The 17699-nt window shown below is 48.3% G+C and overlaps 1 protein-coding gene across 1 annotated transcript; it reads left to right on the top strand.

The window, feature by feature from the left end:
- Nucleotides 1-16474: 16474 nt before the first annotated feature.
- LOC144160801 (uncharacterized) lies at nucleotides 16475-17307 on the top strand. The gene is made up of 3 exons (XM_077691958.1): nucleotides 16475-16561; nucleotides 16861-17055; nucleotides 17089-17307. The coding sequence occupies exons 1-3, from the start codon at nucleotides 16475-16477 to the stop codon at nucleotides 17293-17295; spliced, it is 489 nt and encodes a 162-aa protein (XP_077548084.1). The 3' UTR covers nucleotides 17296-17307.
- The last annotated feature ends 392 nt before the right edge of the window (nucleotides 17308-17699 follow it).

Here is a 17699-nt window from a genome sequence, read left to right on the forward strand (position 1 = left end):
ACCTTTAGGTAATTCGACTTCCATACACAACGTGATGTGTATAGAACAACGTCATGGGTGGTTCGCATGTGTTTGTAGTCATTGCTGTTGTTAAGGGTGCATATTATGGCCTTTCGAAAAAAATCCGTTCTCCGTCATATTTGAACTTCGTTAAAAGATTGGCTTGGGCTATTTGGTGCATACTAACTGAATTCGTAACAGCGCAAAAAGACGTGCAAAAAACAGCGCCGTGTGTAGCCGTTTCTTGTCCCGTCTTTTTGCGCTTTTTGAATTCAGTTAGTCACATTTCTCAATCCTCTGCCGACACATTGCCAACACAAATCGCACAGATATTGCCGTCCGCTAAACCGTCGAATACGTGCTGCATAGAGTTTCATACAAATAACGACGTACTGAGACGTCCGACAGACCGTTTAAAACGCGCCGTCGCATTTCTAAAAACAAATATGTACCTTCCACTGTTAAAAGAAGTGGACAAAAATGAATCGTCGAGCTTCGCCTTGGAGCTGCAATAAAGAACTCGATAGGCTTTCATCGAACCGCGTCCCAACGGCGTAATGTCGGTTGCTGGGAAATTGAGGCCCGAGAACAACTCTTTTGTAGGAGGGTAGCGAGAATACACTGCACTGTCTCCCTTGAGGGTCAATATCCTGCCGTTATTCAGCTTACTCAGTTCCTTAAAACAGTTGAATCATCGCAGACGAACCAAGCATAGCCTTTCGGGCTTTATCCATTAACTCTGGTGAGGCCGGTATTGCGCACAGTCTTGCGCAGGATTGAAAGGGAGCGCAGTAAAATGCAATTTCTGATATTTATAAATAGTTAGGCTTCCAGGTAGAAAGAGTCAAGTTATTTGAATGATATAGAGGGGTCTTGTGCACTCCTGCAAACCCATCTAAATTATAGAAGAAAATAGCGAAGTACGCAATTGAGGAAGTGAATGTTCCCGGATTTCAGGTAGGCTTGCTTAAGTGCTGCACATGTCCATGCGGCGGGAAGGAACTCGAGTTCGTTCGTAGGAAGATATGATTTTTTAGATAGGCGATTGGCGCTTTATTCCTCAGGGGAATTTAATAAATCTCGCTTACCCTAACACAGGCACACGCAGGCATAAAGGAGAATCCAGCGCATTCGCAAAAATGTTTGTCGTGGGCGCTCTATGACAATGATAGCCTATATCTCGTTAACTAGTCATTTCATCTTCGTGAAGCTGTTGTTCGGAAAAAGCGTTCCTGACCACGTGGAAAGGCCAACGCTGGGAGTATTTGAAAAATGAAATTATCGTTTACTTAAGCGAAGTTATATACTCGAACCTGAAACGCCGACGTTCTCGCTATTAATTTGGTGAATTGCGTGGTGAAGGTGATTGTAGAGTGCTACAGTCGTTCATATAGTATGGAGGAGCCTGAATGTCCAACGAGACGAAAGATCCACCGAGTCTAAAGGTCCAAACGAGCCTCAATGTCCAACGAGATGAAAGATCCAAAGAGACGGAATATCCTCTGTTGGACCTTTCGTCTCGTTGGATCTTTAGACGCTGAATCGTCAAGGGTGAGGTCTCTGTGCAAAGCGGGACCGCACTACACCTAGAGAGAGAGAGAGAGAACAACTTTATTTTGTGCCCGGTGGGAAAAGGAAGAGGTTGGAGATCCTCCTCGGTCCTTTTCCCCCTTTTAGGCGGCAGCCAGGCCTCGCCGGATTCCGAGTCAAGAGATCCAAAGAGTCAAAAGATCCAACGAGTCAAAAGGTCCGATATTGGATCTTGTGACGCGTTGGATTATTTGACTCTTTGGATCTTTTGACTCCCTGTGGACCTTTTGACTCATTGGATCTTTTGACTCGTTGGATCTTTTGACTCGTATTGGACCTTCTGACGCGGCTAAGGCGAGTCAAAAGGTCCAACGAGTCAAGAGGTCCAATATTAGACATTCTGACTTCTATCTTTTGACACGGCTAAGGCCAGTCAAGTGATCTAGTCTCGGTATGGGCCTCACCTTGGCGCACTTTTGTTTGGTAAGGGTTGTGGGCATTATCTTATCCTTAATCCTTGCCATTAGCATTAAGGAAGAGAATAGAATAATAGAATAACGCGCCGTCGTTATTCCCACTCCTCTCGCGCAGCACCGAACTGCCCTGCCGAGAGACTCTGCCCACAACGGGTTCAAGAGCGAGCCAGGACTCTCGCCGCGTGTGTACGTCATCAGTCACTTCACCGGTAAGCGAGATATTTCATAGTACAGGGGTTTATTACGCGGGAAACCACGAAACAAACATTACACTGTACTACGCACCTAGCCCCTGGGGCATACACCCGTCAGCGTGTGCCCAGCCCGTAGTCGGGCAGCAGTTAGCGTCCGCCGGCGTTGGCCGGCCGCAACGCTCGCTGACGTAGGGGAAGGGGGCCCTCTGTGGCCGCTACACATTTCAAAGTTCAAGCCACTGGACTCGACCGGGCGGCATCGGTGCTCGTCCGCTGACCTTAGACGGCGCAAGCCGTCACATCGCGGACGCGGGGGCAACCCACCAATGAGTGGAATATGCCCGCGGAGACTCGCCGGACATCCTAGATAAACGCCCTGACGCAAATCGAGGCATGCGCAAATCGACACGGTGGGTGCCGTGACCCACGGAAGTGGGAAACAACGGGCAATGCAAGAAACGGCCAAAAGTGGCTGAAAGGCGTTTACGTACCGTGCGATCGCTGCGCGTCCCAAGGGCGGTCTCTCCGGGAGTCTCCTCCGCGCCTCCCCGTCGTCTCATAGGGAGAGGAGGGAAGCGCGCGAGGATCGCCCTCGCCCCACCAAGGAGGAGTACGTCGCTAGCGCCTCCTCGCCCCGATTTGAGGGGCTTGGCACACACATCGTCAAGGGTTAAGGGTTCTGTTGCCTCTTCGTTTTCCCTACAAGGAGCGTGTTCATTCGTTCTAAGCACCAATTTCCGAGCCATATGCTAGTTTTTCTTTCATGTATATGCATGTTTCTCTCATTAAAAATACGTTTGCGTCACGGGCATGGGAAATTATCTCAGTGGTTAAGCGCACATTAACAATGCCGTTTACCAGCTCCGGTCTTTTCAGTATAGAGCATTTCGGTTTCGGGGCCTTTCGATACAGTGAGCTTTCGGTACAAAAACCAATTCAAGCGCGCGTTGTAAGCAGCAAGATGTGTGCGTCTTGGCAGTTGCAGGCACAAAGATCGTGCGTATTTATTACACGTGTTCTTGCTCGTAATTCTGCGTTATTTTAACGTAGTGAAAAGGTCATGCGGCCTTACCAAATGAAGCACTCTTTATCTGCGGAATAGTTGCCGGAACAACTGCAGCTTTGAGATAATATTATTGTTCCATATATAGTTTTCTTTTTAGCGGCTTATTATAACCATATCTTTGTTTAAAAATCACTGAAGGTAACAATTTTTTCCCACTTTCCAGTACCTGTGATAACAGCTGCGTAATTGATCGCCTTAGCTAGTGGGTAGGAACCAGTCGCTTTCTTACTCAATCACAAAAAACTTGTAATTTTTTGGCAATTTGCATCCACGTGCTCTTCCGTTCGCTGATAACACAACGCACATAATGCCTTATGACGAATGCGTTAGCAAGGGCACCTTCTCTACCCCGCCGGGCGTTTCCGTCCTGGCGTCACCCCCATTTCCAGGAAATCGGTGTGTTTAGTGTGTGTGTGTGTGTGTGTGGTTTAAAATACCCAAAGGCATTTTTTATGCTTTCTGGAACAAACATAGATTTAATTTTCTGAAAGGAGAGCTCATTTCTCATTTTCGGCGTTCTTCCTCGAAGCATACTGGGCATACTTTGGCCGTGGCTTTGCTCTTACCCGAGACCAATGTCATCATCAGCTCCCCACCGCCTGTACCTCTTTAGCTGCACAAAAGGGAAATACCACTTATGGAAGCGAAGCCACAAGAGAAGGGGTTGACACTACATTATCGAAGGTGTCAAAAAAAAGAGACACGTGAGCTGCAACTAGCGGCTTCAGGTTATCATGACGTCCTTCAACTCGGGTCTCCTGAAAACCGAGCTTCCCGAAGTGTAACACTCATGTAGCACTGATATTCAAACGCTTGATTTTTTTGTGGGTGTAATCATGAGCCATATAATGGTCATCTGTTTGATGGATGTTGACTATAATTAACAAGATGCAAGAAAATTTCTCTGGAATATTTTCAGCAGCAATCATACAAGTCAGCGCAGCGTAGCCGGATATGAGCGACATGGGGTCGTGGCTCGTTGACATCATTGAAGCTCACACTCTACACAAGCAATAACTACCAAATTATTCTAATGTAATAGTATTTAATGACAGAGGAACGAGAAAGATAATAAGTATCCAATGACAAAGGAACGAGAAAAGATAACAACCTCTGAAAATAATGAGAAATAAAAACACGCTTGATGAATGGTGTTGTTTATAACGTCCAAATTACCTACGGCTTAATTCGGAGCGCCAAGTGCATAGCTTCTACATTTAGAAGTGAAAGTTCAAGTATGGAAGCCAAAACAACACTAAAAATACAATATAATGGCGTAGACTATAAATTGCATACCCTAGTCATGGCTCCGAAGGTTCTCATAATTCGGCGGACCTTCTGACGCGGTTTCGGAATAAATGGACCTTTTGACAAATTGGATCTCCTGACCCGTTGGATCTTTTGACTTGCTTTCGACCTTTTGAATCGTTGGATCTTCTGACTCTTTGGACCTTTTGACCCACATTGGACCTTTTGACCCGTTGGATCTTTCGACTCGGCTGTCACGTGGCTATTGGATCTTTTGACTCTTTGGACCTTTTGACTCTTTGGATCTCTTGACCATAAGCGGCTCGCCGTACATCAGCGTCGGCTACGCTCCACTGCGTCCAGCGGTGAAAGAGAAACCACCCACCGACTCGAAAGAAGAGTCGGTTATGGAGGAACCGCGACTGGATGCCTCGGATAGAGGCGAAGCCGTGTCCGACGTAACACGAGCCCTGGCAAAAGCGAAGCGGGCACATTTCGGGCGATTAGAAACTGCGGCCCTTACGACGGAGCCGTCTCGGAGGAGGAGGAGGTCCGAAGGGCACGAAAGAAGAAGCCATTGAAAACCGGGCGTACAAAACTCGGCAATCAAATGAGCTACCAGAAGAAGGAGTGCAGGTTTGGGCTCAAGAGCAAGAGAAAGCATCTCTACTGCCATTTGTCCAGACTGGCAGTTGGGAAGAAGCGCCATGCCGTTACTAGCCGCTCGGACGTTCACCAGATGTAGGCCCAGACGCTGAAGCATTTTCGAGGGCCCGGTATCACGGCGGTCACGAAAAAGTTCGTCGCTACGCGCGACATTTGGAAAGGAACTTCTCCGAAGTGAAGAATTCTGCAGGCGCAGTTACGCAAGCGCCCCATTTTCAGCTGCCTCCCACGATTCCAAGAACTCTCTGTGCCGAGAAGTGAAAACGGACGGCCACGGGACACTTAGCCACTCAACAACACCGGAGCTGCCGCCTGAAGACGCGGAGAACGACCGCAATTTACGGCCACGGCCGCGCCGCGAGGACCCGAGCGTTTCAAGAGCACGAACGCGCCCCTGGCTCGGGTGTGTTATGCCCGAGAACAGGGAGACGCCAGACGCAACGCGGGTGTTTATGTTCGCTCTCTCTCTCTCGCTTACGTGTGTGTTGTTCACGAGAGAGTCGCCCCACGCCTGTGCACCGCGTCAGACGTTTTCTCCCCGTGCTCCTCTGACCTGATCAAGTGTAACCTCAGTTTTTCTCTATTATTAAACCTTTAAATTCTCAAAACCTAGTTTCTCCTATTCGATCTTCATTCGAGCCACGACCTAGCTGACATGGCGCAGCCGACAGGATCAGGATTTGAGGCCACGGAACGAACGGACGAGGAGACGAACGACGCGGACGAACTGCACCACGACTACGAGAGTGCACGCAGACGAGGGACAACGACGGACTCCACGTCAACGGTGATCGACTGGCTGCTGATTTCAACGGAACGCGACGTCCTGTGTTCAACGAAGAAGACGCAGTTGGTGAACGAACTACGATCACGAGGGCTCCCTTGCTATGGCCGTAAGGACGACATCGTCTCACGTTTCCTAGAGGACAACGAAAAACGTCGCCAGCTCTCCAAACGATCGAATGTGCCAACGATACTTCAGGCTGCCTACGACGACGAGCGGCAGATGAACCTGCAAGCGGCGGTATTCGAGAACGGGAGGCTGCGCGAAGAACGAGAACATCTTCGGAGACAACTGGCGAGAGTCAGCCACACGTTTCCCACGGTGTCAGAGCCAGCTGCAAGCCTTCAACGCTACGACGCACAGCTTGTGCTACGACGCACAGCACAACGAACGACATCGAACCCGGACTCGTGGAGCTGACCACGACAGCCGAAACGAACAGCACACGGAACGCACCCGAGCTGGTACGCACGACAACCCTCGCACGCGCTGTTCCAGTCCAGGTACCGCCCAAGAACGACATCGTACCCAGACAAGAGACGCTGGCCACGAGCAACGAAACGCCCGACGCACGGAACACGACCAAGCCAGCACGCACGGAGGAAACGCTATTCAGGACACCCTCCGGTCCCGCGGCTGCCTTCCGGACTTGGCCAGCGAACGTAACAACCGCAGGAACGAACCTTGCCACGAGAAACGAAACGCCAAGCGCACGTGGTTCAACCCAGCCGGAACGTACGAGCTCTCCGGCACCGGCTGCTCCAGCCCTGGTTGAGCCAACGAACGACATCGCACTCGCGCAGGTGAATCCGTCTACGAGCTACTACTCACACAGCGCACGCGGCACGTTCGAGCCGCAACGAACAAGTTACCCCGCGCCCGCTGCTCCGATCGAAACTCATCCGACAAACGCCACCATGGTACAGGAGGATGCAGCCGCGAGCATATGTGCACCAGGTGAACGAGACGCCATCGAACCTGCTTGCACGAGAGGAATACCGACCGCAGCACTTTCGACCGAACTGGCAAGCAACGAGAGCTTCAGCGACGACACGGACACGGCGAGAACGACAACGAACGAGACCGACCCAGACAAAGGCATCGAATGCCCTACCGAGGAAGCCATGCCTACGACGCCAAAGATTGTGGGACGGAATGGACGAGGCGAACTACGCCCATTTTCCCACAACAGCTTCGCTTTCGAGGCCAACCACGGCGAAGGCGAGCAAGGGGTCGCAACGAATTTGTCCGATCAGCTGCGCCACTTCACGACAACGCCACGCCACGGCAGGCTGAACGAAAGGACAAACGGCTCCCGAACCGTACGAAACGCACACCTCGAGCAAAACAACGCCCTCAACGCACAGGACTCCGCGACTTTCACGGAACGCATCTCGCCACCAGACGAAACGCACGCCAACGTTCCCACGCGTATCAAACCCGCAAGAAGCTACACAGACTCAATCGCCGACGGAAGCGACGTGACCAACGCAACGCCATAAATGCTCCCAAGTACACATCCGACGAAACGAATCCCACAATACGCAAAAAAAGTCAGTTTGAAATTCGCCGACCTCTTAGAAACGAACGCCCACTAAACGAAGTTGAAGTTGAAGTTGAAGTTGAAGTTTATTGTGCAGTTTTCACATTTACAAAATACAAACAGCAGTGGCTGGGTCCTTAGCCACAGGCTAGTTATGGACCCATTCAAAACATAGAAATTGACATAGGGGAGTACCAACACGCGTACAACAATTCAAGAAAAAGGTAAAAAGAAAAGACCGCTTGTGAACAGCACAGCACACAAAATAAAGTAAACCAAAAAGATTAGGAATCAGGAGTTACAGACGTACGATACAACAAAACACTTGATAAAAATATTCACAGAGAAAAAAAAACAGGAAATACAGGGAATATTACAAGAGTATTGCAATACATAACAATGATCAGCTTGCCGTACCAAAAACAGGAGTGTGATTTTAGGACAAGGAAGATAAAAAATAGGCCTTCAAATACGTCGTGACATTATGAGCACGTTGATTTAAGCACAGGATGACTGCAGAAGGGAGCTCGTTCCAAATCTTCACACCAGCATACTGCAATCGCCGCTGGCCGTATACATTGTGTATAGGTGGTATTAAATATTTGCCTTGGGAGGCAGAACGACTACTTATGTTAGATTTCCTAAGCATTGTCGCTGGTAAAGGCAAGTTGTTATGAATGATGTTGTGCAATAAAATGACTGACCGGTAATCACGCAGCAATATCACCGGCATTATTTGACTGTGAATAAACAATGGTTTTGACGGTGAGCAACGTGCTACGGAATTAATTATCCGCAACGCTCTTTTTTGGAGGCGCACAATTGGTGCAATATACGTGCTGTAAGTGAATCCCCATGCTTCAATGCAGTATGACAAGTGTGAGTGCAATATAGAAAAATATACAGTGCGCATTGTTTGAAAATCGAAATGGCGTCGACTTTTGGCAAGAATGAAACAAGCATAAGACAGTTTTTTTCTAAGATTGTCTATGTGTGGCCTCCAATTAAACGGTTCGTCGAGAATCACACCCAAGTAGGAGATCGTCTCAACGCGACCAATCTCGGTGTCACGTATGCGTACTGTGATTGGTATAGTAATGTGGGCTTTATATGGGGACCTGAACAAAATATATTTAGTTTTAGAGGTGTTCAGTGTAAGTTTATTAGAAACAAACCATTTGTGAACATTTTCTAGTTCGTTGTTGACAATGCACTCGACATCCAACAACGATTTCGATCTTACTAATAGTGCAGTGTCATCGGCGTACATAACAGCCTGGGCACTCCGTAGACAATAAGGCAGGTCGTTTATGTACAGTGTAAATAGTAAGGGACCTAATACTGACCCCTGGGGCACTCCCATGTTTATTTGTTTTAAGCAAGAGGTATGTTGGTCGATATTTACAGCTTGTTGGCGACTGCTGAGGTAACTTTTAAAGAACTCGAGAGCCACACCCCTAAAGCCATATCGTTGTAGCTTGCTTAGTAAAATGTCGTGGTCAACGGTATCAAATGCTTTTTTGATGTCCAAAAAAATAACGACTGGATATTCACCGTTGTTAAGGCCCTCATTAATTAAATCAGAAACACAAATTATTGCCGATGTCGTAGACTTAGTATCTTGAAACCCATGCTGATGCGGTGAAATTATGCCATTTTTATTAAGGAACTGCCGTACTCGCTTGGCTATTAGCTTCTCAAATAAAGTATTAATGCAACTTAGAACAGAAATTGGTCTGTAATTACCGTAGTCATTAGGGTCCCCAGCTTTGTATATTGGAACAACACGAGCGACTTTCAAAACATCGGGATAGACGCCAGTAAAGAATGCCTTATTGAAATGCCTTAAGTTTATCCGGAGCAACGAAAAAAAAAAACGCCAGCATCGAGCAACTGCGCAAACATTCGTGCACAGTTGCGTCTCTGGATACGAACGGACGTCAAACAACGCGGACACTTGTGCCTGAGGACAGGCACAAAATTAAGGAGGGGCGTGTCAGCTGCCTCCCACGATTCCAAGAATTCTCTGCGCCGAGAAGTGAAAACGGACGGCCACGGGGCACTTAGCCACTCAACACCACCGGAGCTGCCGCCTGAACACGCGGAGAACGACCGCAATTTACGGCCACGGCCGCGACGCGAGGACTCGAGCTTTTCAAGAGCACAAACGCGCCCCTGGCTCGGGTGTGTTATGCCCGAGAACAGGGAGACGCCCGTCGCAACGCGGGTGTTTATGTTCGCTCTCTCTCTCTCGCTTACGTGTGTCTTGTTCACAAGAGAGTCGCCCTACGCCTGTGCACCGCGTCAGACGTTTTCTCCCCGTGCTCCTCTGTCCTGATCCAGTGTAACCTCAGTTTTTCTCTATTATTAAACCTTTAAATTCTCAAAACCTAGTTTCTCCTATTCGATCTTCATTCGAGCCACGACCTAGCTGACACCATAGACACAGGCTAAACATGAAGAATGCGAATTCAAGTATGCATGTGCTGTAGGAGTAGAATTTTATGACCGAGTTGAATCTTTACGTCGTGTTCTGTATACTTGAACATTGTATTCATTGTTTCTCTGTCGTACTGTACGTGAAGCCATACAGTGTATGTGGTGTGTATTCACGCAATAGTTGCGTCTCGCGTGAACTTTTACATCACTTTGGTACAGCGTATACTGTGTATTATTGGCATTACTAGTTGTGAAATTCGTGAATCTGTCATTTGAACGTAGGCTGTTCATTTGAGAATAACTGGTGCCAAACCCTTGTACTCTACGCAAACTATGTACGCCTCATTATTTATTATTAAGAACAATTGTAGTGTACTTGATTTTGTGTTAGTACGCACTGAATCTTTTGTTCACTAAGTGTGAACGACGCGTACGCACGACTTTGTGAGTTTTGAAAATATTATTGCAATATATTCTGAAACTGGGGGCCGTGTCACAAACTCGAGCATACAACGTTAAAAGTATCGTATACTTTTTTATATTATAGTACAGCGCCTAACTCTTGTTATAGTAGCCCTTTCAGTTTCATTCAGTTTCGGTTCTATTCGCCCCAGGATAACCAGGACAGGAACTCTCTCGAACGAAGCAGCGGTAACTCCGACCACTCGCCGGCTCGCCGGCAAGAAAATACCAAAATAAAATCTCCGCCGCTCAGCTTTCACCGAAGCTTCGAGTTCTTTTGAGGGGGCGAGCGTAGCTTTGCCAGTGCTAAGGCGCGCCGATGATTCCAGAAGGGAGAAAGCGGGTAGTCGTGCGCTCGACGGCGGCTGGCGCGTTGTGTGTTGTGGCCTCTCTCTCCGCGCCGGCGCACCTATAAAAAGGAAAACTGCGTCGATACAAATTAGTTACGTTTGGATGTCCTGATGTAACAACTGCTTCTGCCGTTTTGTGCCCCACACCATCGGCGACCCGCGCCCTGGAGGATTCCAACGTACTCCCAGGCCTCGAATCACCATGATCGTCTCCGACGGCCTGGCCTACGACGAAGCCACGCTTCACAGATAGCCGAATCGCCTCCGACAGCGGTGCATCGTCTGACCCGGTCGATGAATATTGTGGCACTCTGTCTCTCATATGCATCGAACTGTCTTTCTTTTAGTTAACTGCTATCTTCATAATATATATTTGTTAACGCTCCTGATTGTGCCATTTTGTCTAATTTTGAACGGTTTCCCGCATTTGCATTCATTCTAAGTTACCTCTCGTTTACGTTACATGTCCTCGTGTTTGTAGACCAGTCCAAATATGTCTTTGTGTTGTTTTCGTTCAAGGCTCTTACTCATTTTACCGCTCTGGCCACCCCCTTCGTCACCTGCGCCCTGTAGATTCGGTGGGGTTGTTTCCTCGCTTGAGTTGACATCTTCTAACAGCGCACCCAATTAAGGAAACGGTGACACCGCCGAAGAATCTTCTCACTGCAGAGTCCAAAACCACACACAATCCCCTTGGTGGTACTCGGCGTCTCGGCGCCGGAGGTTGTAGCGTCCGGCATCCACCAGCTGCTGGTCCGTTGTGCGAAATATAGCGAGCTGGCGGTCCTCCCCTGCACGCTGAAGGTATCCTTGGACGTCGGCATTGCGGTCGTCATATTCTACGCGAGGAAGCATGGCCTCAAGCATCGTAGTGGGCCGTATTCCATAGATAAGCCCTAACGGTGTCATGTGCGTAGCTTCCTGGATATCCGTGCTGTACGCAAACGTGACGCACGGAATTTGCTGATAGCCCACACGACTGCTAGGCATTCTTTCTCTGTCGCGGAATAGTTACTTTCCGCTTTGGAAAGAGCGCGGCTAGCGTATGCTATTAGTTTCCCTACACTGCTCTGCCACTGTACAAAGATAACAGCGATGCCAGCGTTGCTGGCGTCAGTACGAATTTCGGTGTCCGAAGCGTCGTCGAAGTGGGGCAGTACGGGTGCTGTTTGCAAACGTGCACGCAGGGCGTCAAACGCATTTTGCTGTTCTTCACTTCATTCGAAGGCTACGCTATCTTTCATAAGTCGCGTAACGGGTTCCGCTATGTGAGAAAAGCCTTCCACAAAGCGTCTGTAGTATGCGGAAAGTCCCGAGAAGCGTCTTACAGCTTTCTCATCACTCGGTCGAGGAAACGAGGCTACAGCAGTCATTCTTTCGGGGTCTGGTCGAATGCCATTACCACTCAAAACATGACCCAGAAATTTCAGTTCTTGGAAACCCAGGTGACGTTTCTCCGGCTTAATAGTTAACGGTGCTGCACGAATGGCTTCGAGGACACTTCTCAGGCGAGACAATGTTCTGCGAACGTGCTATAAAACACACACACATCATCCTAATAAACTAGGCACATCTGCCATTCAAGTCCAGCCAGAACAGTGTCCATCGTGTGCTGTAACGTAGCCATCGAAGAGCATAGGCCCAAGATAAGGACATTGAATTCGTACAGGCCGTCCAGTGTCACGAACGCCGTCTTTTTGCGATCTCGCTCGTCGGCTTTGATTTGCCAATAGCCAGATTTTAGGTCCAATGGAGAAAAGAATTTAGCATCACGCAGGCGGTCTTATGTGTCATCAATTCTGGGCAGGGGATAAACGTCTCGCTTTGTAACACTGTTCAATCTTCGGCAATCAGCGCAGGAACGGAGGGTGTTGTCTTTTTTCCTTACTAGCACGACAGGTGAGGCCCACGCGCTTCTCGACGGTTGGATAACATCATCTGCCAGCATCTCTTCCCCTTGCTTCTTGATTGCCTGCCGCTACTTTGGGGACACCCTGTACGGGTGCTGCTGCACAGGCCTGGCGGACTCGTCCGTAATTATTCGCTGCTTCGCGACCGGCGTATGGCGCACTTTAGATGTCGTGGCAAAGCAATCGGAGAATTCGCGCACAGGGCATATCAAAGCATCCTTCTGAGTGGTCGAGAGTTTCTGGTCGATTTCCACAGGTATGTGTATGTCATGGGCCGTCGACTCATCCGAAGTGGTCCCCAGTATGGTTAAATGGGTTACTTTGGCGATTTCCACGATGAATTCAACAAGGGTACCTTTCGCGAGATGGCGACGCTCATTGGTGAAGTTGGTAAGCAAGACGGGTGTGCAATTTGGGGAGGAATTAGCATGCTGTGAAGGATGGAGGCAGCCAGAAACAGTGAAGAGGCGTCTTGGCGTGGGGAATAATCAGGTGTACACACTCAAAGACAAGGAAGGCGATGTAATCCCAAATTGGGATAAAAGTAGCTGATGAGTTATATAGATTGCTGTATTCCTCGTCGCGACGTCCAGGATAATACCTTACGAGGAAGTAGTTCAGAGGACGCAAAAATCCCACCAGTAGCGACGGAAAAACCAAAGAGGGCTTTGAAAGAAATGCAAGGGGGCAAAGCACCTGGTGAGGATCAAATAACGGCAGACCTCTTGAAGTATGGCGGGAAAATTGTTGTTTCACCTTACTAAGGTGAAACGCTAAACTGATATGGCTGAACCACAGCGTCAGCAAACGAGGAGAGCACTGCAGTGAAAACGAACTGTGTACTTCTGCAGAGTACTCATCTCGGTTGCTTGCGCGGTCGTTGAATGTGGATCCCTAGGTCGCCTCCACTTTATGCCTTCTGATTGTCCGAACGCGGAGCGTGTACGATAGTTGTGTACTACATCTGAAGGCATGCAAGCCTCTCCGATTCTAATATTTGGCGGAACGTTACAGCTTATTTTGAGGTCGAACGCTTCCACTATAGTCCCCATTAGTATTTTCTCATAAATTTCTTTCATTTGGTTTGTCGCTAATAGTGTTTCGCTTTCTTTCAACTGTCATCCTCAGTGAAATATTGCTCTCGAAGAAAGCGTTTTCGTACCAACTGTAATAATTTTAGAAAGTGGTACCAGTCTTCGCTAAAACAAACTATATATAGCGTATTCAGTTGCAAAAAAACCGTGATCGCATTGCGGCGATCCCATGCGATCCCATGCGACCGGCGGTTTGTGAGGTGACCGGATAAAGTATGGCCCCGCAAATTCTGTCGCAGCGGAATCGGCGCGTTTCCTAATGCGTGACCCACAAATACAACTCTCGCCTCCACTTATTTCCCACTCTCTGCTGTGAACTCAAAGTGAGAACACCGCGGGCACTCCTTGGTGAGTGGAGCCATTATTCGCAGAAGCAGCCCATTTACACCGTCCTTGCGGGGAGAAGAAAACGCCCATTGGAATGTATATAAGCGACGGCTGCTTCGTCCCACGATTCAACTCTCGTACGGACTACCTCGAGTGAAGCAATCATGAACGCTCTCGTAAGCCATTTTCCCTAACTACTCGGTATGCGACGTACTGGCTGTTGCAAGCGCAGTCTATCCCAGAAAACTTGGAAAGCACCGTTTTGTAGCTTGCATCTTTTGTTTAGTGTCAGTGCTGTCTTTACGCTATTCAGTAAACTTAGCTACGTTATAACTGCTATAAAAGTGCCACACAGTCTCTTACTTAAATTTTCAGGTCTTCTGACACCTCGGCTATATTCTTGTGTTTTTTTAGTAAGCAATGCAGCTTTTTTTAGCGTTGAGAAAATTTAGTCAGGTGTTCTCTATATGAAGCGAAGACAATTTATTATTTAAGCACAAGTATAATAAATCGGGAACTCTTAAATAAAAATAGAAAACAACTGCTCTAAGACCGCGTATTAGATCGTCGGAAAAAGGTTTATTTATATTCTGATTCTTCAGTAAAGCGTGCACCATCGTTGCATCGTACCCCTTCGTTCTGGATACTCACAATGCGCTTTGTGCGCGAACTAGGGGGAACTTGGTCTTGAAGGCGCATTTGGAAGCTAGTGTCGTGATAAGAGCAAATTGTTAGTGCATATAGTGTAAGAAACTCATATTACTACGAAATGAACCTTTTTGTTCAATTATAACATCATCGTTCATTTTTCAACGCACGTAGAAGTCCCGCAAGTTCGCTGGCACACCTTTTAGATACGCATAATATCTCCGAGAAACATAGCGGTGATTTTGTTTCAATTTTTGACATCATCTCGTCCTCGTGGCTTTTGTCAAGCCGAATTTAGCCCAATCTGGCAACAAGAGCAGGTTTGCTTTGAAACAAACGTATGCATAGGGCTCTTGTTTTACTACATCAGTACAGACATTCAGACATGTGGTGACTTTCATCCGTGGAAAAACGTTGGCAGCTTATAGAAGATACTTTAATAATTAGAATCACGTGATTATTATGATTTAAAGGGAAGAACCTACGTCGAACTTAGTGCGCTGAAAAAGGGGGTCCAATATGCAACCTCGTCGGAGCGACCACGTCCTGATAATGCCCACTGCAAGCGTTGGCGAGCAGCAAGTTGTAATCGTCACCCGGTTGCCGGCAGAAATATTTCCGGAGATTATGCGAACTTTCATTGCACTTCATAGGTTAGAAAAAACATTCAGCGCCTCTTGAAAATGTTTTTTTCGCGTTGTAGGCCAAGGCCCTTTGGGAAATATAACGCACTAGTGACGGGCTACGGCTGGGCGAGCTCGCGGGTATACATTTTGGGCGGCTACACTTCTTTATTCTTCCTGCGATCCTCTCTTTTAGCCTATGTCATTGTTTTAAAACACGTCTAAGAGAACACTGGGTGTGGGTATAATATAACAGCTTACGTCGGATCGGTGTTGCACAGTAATATAGACGTTTTTGAAGATAGTAGTCCTAGTTGGGCTGCTTCAACGCGAAAATTTGGCCCGCCTTCCTGTCTGTCTGTTAGTCACTCGATTTCGCCGCCTGGACAAAATTGAGAGAATTCTTTACTGAGACATTCACATTGGCAAAACATTTTCAATCTAACAAATCTAGGAAAATGCTCCACATTTGTCAACATTGCTCAGCAAAAGGCTTATTTGAGAAAAAAACGTCAATAAATAACTGGTGTTCGCACTGTTTTAATTAAAGGTTCCAAATTTCAAACGTTCACAGTTCAATCAATATTTGAGAGATAAAACAGGAGAAAATGAGGTGGAAAACAATGTTTTAACCACAAAAAACAAACAAGCCTGGCAGCCCGACCCTCGGGCTCGTGGCTCGAGCGCCAAGTCCCAACTTCGATATAGTAAAAAGCGCGCTAGACAGGGACAAAAGAAGAGACAGTGACACGGAACAAGCGCCAGCGGCACCAGAGCTGGTCCCGTGTCACTGTCTTTTCTTCTGTCCCCGTCTAGAGAGCTTTTTACCATGTCGAAGTCGTATCCCCACCTAGCTCAAATTTCTGCGTTGACTAAGTCCCAAGAGATGGCGCCACAGTGCGAATTCAGCAAAATAAAAATTTGCAAACCTCCAGGGGGAGAACCGAGACAGGAGATTAGCGATAGCGAGATTATCCAGGAGAGGTCGTTAGGTAGCGTCATGAGACGACCGTCTTCAGACAGCAACCGCGCCGACGCGGATGCGCGGGCAATTTCCTTTCTAGTATACGTGTGCTGGCATTGACTAAAAGGTGTGCTGCATAAAAAGTCCAATATGGCAGTCCACTTCAACTATTCGCGCGCAAATATCCGGCTGTTTGCCAAACGGCTGGAATCGGAGAACAAAGAGAACCTGTTTTTGGTAGGCGGGGTCTTGTAACCATGGGAACTTTAACCGAAACAAGTTGGCATGTGCGTGCCTCTGAATAGGATTGAGTCAATTTAATTTTCGCTGTCCTTGTTGAAGCCTCGGAGGTGTGTTTTTTCGGCGTTTTTTCGTTCTTCAAGCCCCAACACGGGAGCTTCGCTCGTGGGCGCTCTCCCTCCGCTTAGAATCTGAGCGATTCAGGGCGCCGTAATGGTGTTCTACTGAACACCGGTAAAAGAAAAGAACCGGTAACTGAACCGGTAAAAGAAAGCCGCATTTGCCCACACTTGCAGATCATCTTCGCCCTTCTCGGCCTTGCTGCCTCAGCCTACGCTGGTGGCTACGGCTACGGACACGGAGGATACGGGGGTTACGGTCTCGGCTACGGCGGCTATGGCCACGGATATGGCGGCTACGGTGGTTACGGTCATGGTTACGGTCTTGGCTACGGCCACGGAGGCTACGGCCATGGCTTCGGCGTCGGCCACGTCACCAAGATCGCCCACGTCGGCGGAGGCAAGGGATACAGCGCCGGCGTCCACTATGGTTCCGTCCGCGCTCTTGGACACGGATACGGCCACGGCGGCTACGGACACGGCTATGGCTATGGCCATGGTCTCGGCTATGGTTACGGCGGCTACGGCCACGGTGCTGTCGCCGTCAAGGCTGTGGGTGTTGGCTACGGTCACGGCTATGGTCTCGGTCATGGCTACGGCTATCATGGTTAAGCTCCTCTTAGTATTAAGGTGAGTACCGCGGTATTTGCTTGATAGTATTCAAAGTAACTTGTCCCCATAAACACTGGCAGCCCTTTCACAGCCGTATTTTTCCGCAACGGACGACATTAGTGGCGTATTTTCAGATGTCCTAGGTGCTTCTCTCAATGAGTTATATGGTGATAGCGTCGAAGAGCGCACATATATCTAAAGGAGATTGCGGGGCCGTTTTAAAGGGACACTGAAGTGAATTTGTCAAGCTCCCGTTTTTGCTTGCACTGCGTAGACTGGCTCAAATTAGCACACTTTTCATCGTTTATCCGGTTGACAAATCGGTAATTATTTTACAAAGCGCGAAAGAAGAAAAACCACCATGCGCGGTTTGCGGCGGCCGCACCAACTAAGGCTGTGACGTT

Source organism: Haemaphysalis longicornis, unplaced genomic scaffold, assembly GCF_048455015.1.
Source record: "Haemaphysalis longicornis isolate Haplotype H1 unplaced genomic scaffold, Haemaphysalis longicornis Haplotype H1 scaffold_11, whole genome shotgun sequence".
NCBI classification, from domain to species: domain Eukaryota; kingdom Metazoa; phylum Arthropoda; class Arachnida; order Ixodida; family Ixodidae; genus Haemaphysalis; species Haemaphysalis longicornis.